This window comes from Coffea eugenioides, chromosome 5 (assembly GCF_003713205.1).
Source record: "Coffea eugenioides isolate CCC68of chromosome 5, Ceug_1.0, whole genome shotgun sequence".
Lineage (NCBI taxonomy): Eukaryota > Viridiplantae > Streptophyta > Magnoliopsida > Gentianales > Rubiaceae > Coffea > Coffea eugenioides.
Genome location: NC_040039.1, coordinates 2,782,211 through 2,785,745, shown reverse-complemented (window position 1 = coordinate 2,785,745; position 3,535 = coordinate 2,782,211). Strand labels below are relative to the sequence as shown.

The following is a 3,535-nucleotide window of genomic DNA, read 5'->3' as shown; positions in this document are numbered from 1 at the left end:
TTAGAAGTCCTTTTCTCATTTATAGATCGGCCTATATTCTTTGTTAGAAACAATAAAATAAAACTTTCACATAAGACCAAATAAAACAAAATTGATAGCTAAAGAATAAAGGTCTATCCTATATTATGCACGATGATAAATTTACTTAATAATGAGTTTTAGCTAGGGCTGTAATTGAGTCGAGTCGAGCTCGAGTATCGCCATACTCAAGCTCAACTCGACATACAAGAAAGGTACTCGAGCTCGACCTCGAGCTCGACTCGCATGAACTCGAGTCAATCGAGCCTTATCGAGCTCGGTCGAGCTCGAGTTACTAAATTTCATTTTCTTGATAATTTTTATGCGAAAAGACATTATTGCCCTTTTAAAATTTTTATACGATTTGAAACATTTCGTAAATTCAACAACTCTTTTGGGTATAAGAGTAATTTTATAATAATAATATATTAAATAATTAAAATTAAAAAGCTCAATAAGGCTTGATGAGCCTTCGACCATCTCTTTTGGATGCTCGAACTCGACTCGTTTAGCTTATCGAGCTGCTCGAGCTCGACTCGAACTTGGTCAACCTGAGTTCGAGTCAAGCTTTCGACCGAGCTGCTCGCGAGTAGCTTGATTACATCCTTAGTTTTAGCCAATGATTGTTACCCCAAACTCCAAACCCAATCCAAAAACAAATACAACCCATGATACACAACATAAAATTTTTTTACGATTTTTGTTCATCCCAACAAAGGAATTACAATATATAGTGTCAGTAAAATGGATGGTACCTAGCTTTTGCTTTAAAACAAATGCTACTAAAACTTTGTATTCTGGTTGCTTCGTTGACTAACAACATTGAATAACTTAAATGTAATTTTAGTTTCCATCTCAAGGTCAAGCCTCTAACATGTTGACATATACGATTCCTTCTCTCATTGTTCCATAAATTTAGAAGCCACATGATAATTTGTATGAGAATCCCATTATGAAAAAGGGTTAGACTTCAGACATCTAATTATGCCACAATTGTGACTGAATTAGGTTCCTTTTATTTCCAAAATGCGACCTCCCTCAATAAGTTTAAGCAATCTATCAATTGTTCGCATCTTTGGTTTCAATTATTTTTCTTTAACCAATAAAGACAAAAAAAAAGATGAAAAGTATTTCTTTTGATAGTACAGTGGAACCAATGATTATTTTAACAATAAAGTAATTTTAAATTATTTTTAAGTTATTAATTTTTTTTAAAAAAAAAAAGAAAAAGACACAATTGATAAGTTATCAAAGGCTAATTAATTTTCCAATTTTCTGGTACTCTTATGCAATTTCCAACATTTGCTGTTGTATTTAAGCCAATTGATATTTTTCACATTATTTCAAAATTTTGGGTTTAACCAGGTTTGAAGAGATTAAATTCACCAAAATGAGGTAAGTAATTAATGTAAGGTCCTCATGAAAGTTTAGGTCCACACATAACTATGGACATGAGGAGCTGCATTGATTGAATTAGATCTTTAGTAATAATGATACTTTTGACCCTCATTAAATATTGTGTGCCACAATAAATCCCATTCATTTCTTTCAAATTAAACATATTGCACCATTAGGCCAATAGATCTTCGCCTCTCCAAATTCTAGTTCAAGGTTTCGTATCTCCTATAAAGCTGTCCTCCAGTATCACAGGATACATTCGTTGCCAACCAACAATTGGCCATTTTGTTCATCTCATGATCAAGCCATTAACGTTTTAACACACTTGATTCGTAATAATCTAATTGATGTAGTATTTTGTATGTATAAATCCCACCAAAAAATATCAGAATAATATACCTACGTTTAGTCTCTTTTAATTATAACATCTAACCTCCATTAATAAGCTAAAACACTCTATCAATTTTTTACATTTTTCATACAGTTTTTTTTTTTTTGCAGCCAACAAAGATAAAGAAATGGAGAAAATGCTTCTTTTGATAGAATAGTATAGTCACCCAAAATAATTTTACTTTTTCTTTTAGATAAAGATAATACTTAGTTATTATCTTAAATAATTTTAAGTTGTTATCTGAATTAGTGGAGACAATTAATTAATTATGAGAGAGTAAGTATTTTTCCAATTTTCTTGTACTTCTATGTAATTTCCAAGATTGTGCTGCGGCATTTAGACTAATTGATTATTTTCACATTTGTTTGAAATATTGGACTAAGTAATACAGGTGGGAAGACATTAAGTTCACCAAAATGAAGTAAGTAATTGAATGCCAGAATCTGTGTCCACAAATAACTATGGGCTTCAGAAGCTGCATTAATTGAGTTAAATCTTTGTTAATTATGGTAATCAAACTGATAACGTGTGTAATAGAAGGCCTCACAAAGCATAGATGGCTTTGTATAATTATAAATATCCCTTACATTTCAATGAAACAAATCAAAATTTGATCCATCCCGATTCATAGAGTCTAGACTCAAAAATGGCGCTCGTAAAAAAAACTAAAGGCCGCCAAAAGATCGATCTCGTCAAAATACAAGATGAACAAAGTCTGCAGGTAACGTTTTCAAAGCGTCGTGCTGGCCTTTTCAAAAAGGCTTGTGAACTTTGTACCCTGACTGGCTCGCAGGTTGGCTTAGTGGTTTTTTCCCCTGGAGAGAAAGCTTACACATTTGGCAGCCCTAGCATAGATTTTGTCATAGAAATGTTTGAATCCAAGAGTCCTAAACCAGTCGATACTTCAACCCTACTTTTGGAGGCTCATCACAAGCTTGGTGTCCGACATCTAAATAACGAACTCACCATTCTTGAAAATGAGCTGGAGGCTAAGAAGAAAATAGGGGAAAACCTTGACCAACTTAGGAAAGTTGGCCAAATTTGTCATTGGTGGGAAGCTCCCATCAATGACCTTAACTTGGAGCAACTTGAGAACTTGCATGCTGCCTTGGTTGAGCTCCAAAAGTCCGTTAAAAGTGAACTGAAAAAACCAATGTATGAGAATGCAAACCAAAATCCAAACCTCAAAGGCATAAATCCTTATGGAATAGGCCTGTTAGGCATTGATGCCAAGGAAAATGTGCATGGTGTTTTGGATCTTCTTCAGTCTAAACCCCCTAGAACGATGACATTTCCCCCAATTGTTGCTACCTCAAAGCCAAATACTGGCATTTCTATCCGTGATTGGCCTGTAGCTTCCACAGCAGAGAATCGCCCTACTACTTCGCCTACTTTTAATCCAAATGCATCAGAATTTGGTGGTTCAATTGTGACTCCTCACCCTTCTCAGGGATTTAAGAATAGCTATGGTGGTTTCCCAATGTTCAAAATCTAGATTATCTATAATTTTCGGATTGTTTGAAGTTATCAGCAATGTAAATTTTTATTTGCTTTTTTTTGTCAGCTTTCATCTGTCTGGACATTAATGATCAGATTTATCCTATAATATTTTCTTTTTGCTTTTTCTTTTTGGTTAGCTTCCTTCTGTCGAGAAATTGATGATCAAATTTATCCTTTAATATTTTTGTTTGCTTTTTTTCTTTGTCAGCTTCTTTCTGTTTGGACATT

General features: G+C 33.8%; 1 protein-coding gene across 1 annotated transcript; it reads left to right on the top strand.

Annotated features, from left to right (window-relative positions):
- The first annotated feature begins 2,453 nt into the window (after nucleotides 1–2,453).
- Nucleotides 2,454–3,302, top strand: LOC113770348 (agamous-like MADS-box protein AGL62). The gene has a single exon (XM_027314769.1). The coding sequence runs from the start codon at nucleotides 2,454–2,456 to the stop codon at nucleotides 3,300–3,302; it is 849 nt and encodes a 282-aa protein (XP_027170570.1).
- The last annotated feature ends 233 nt before the right edge of the window (nucleotides 3,303–3,535 follow it).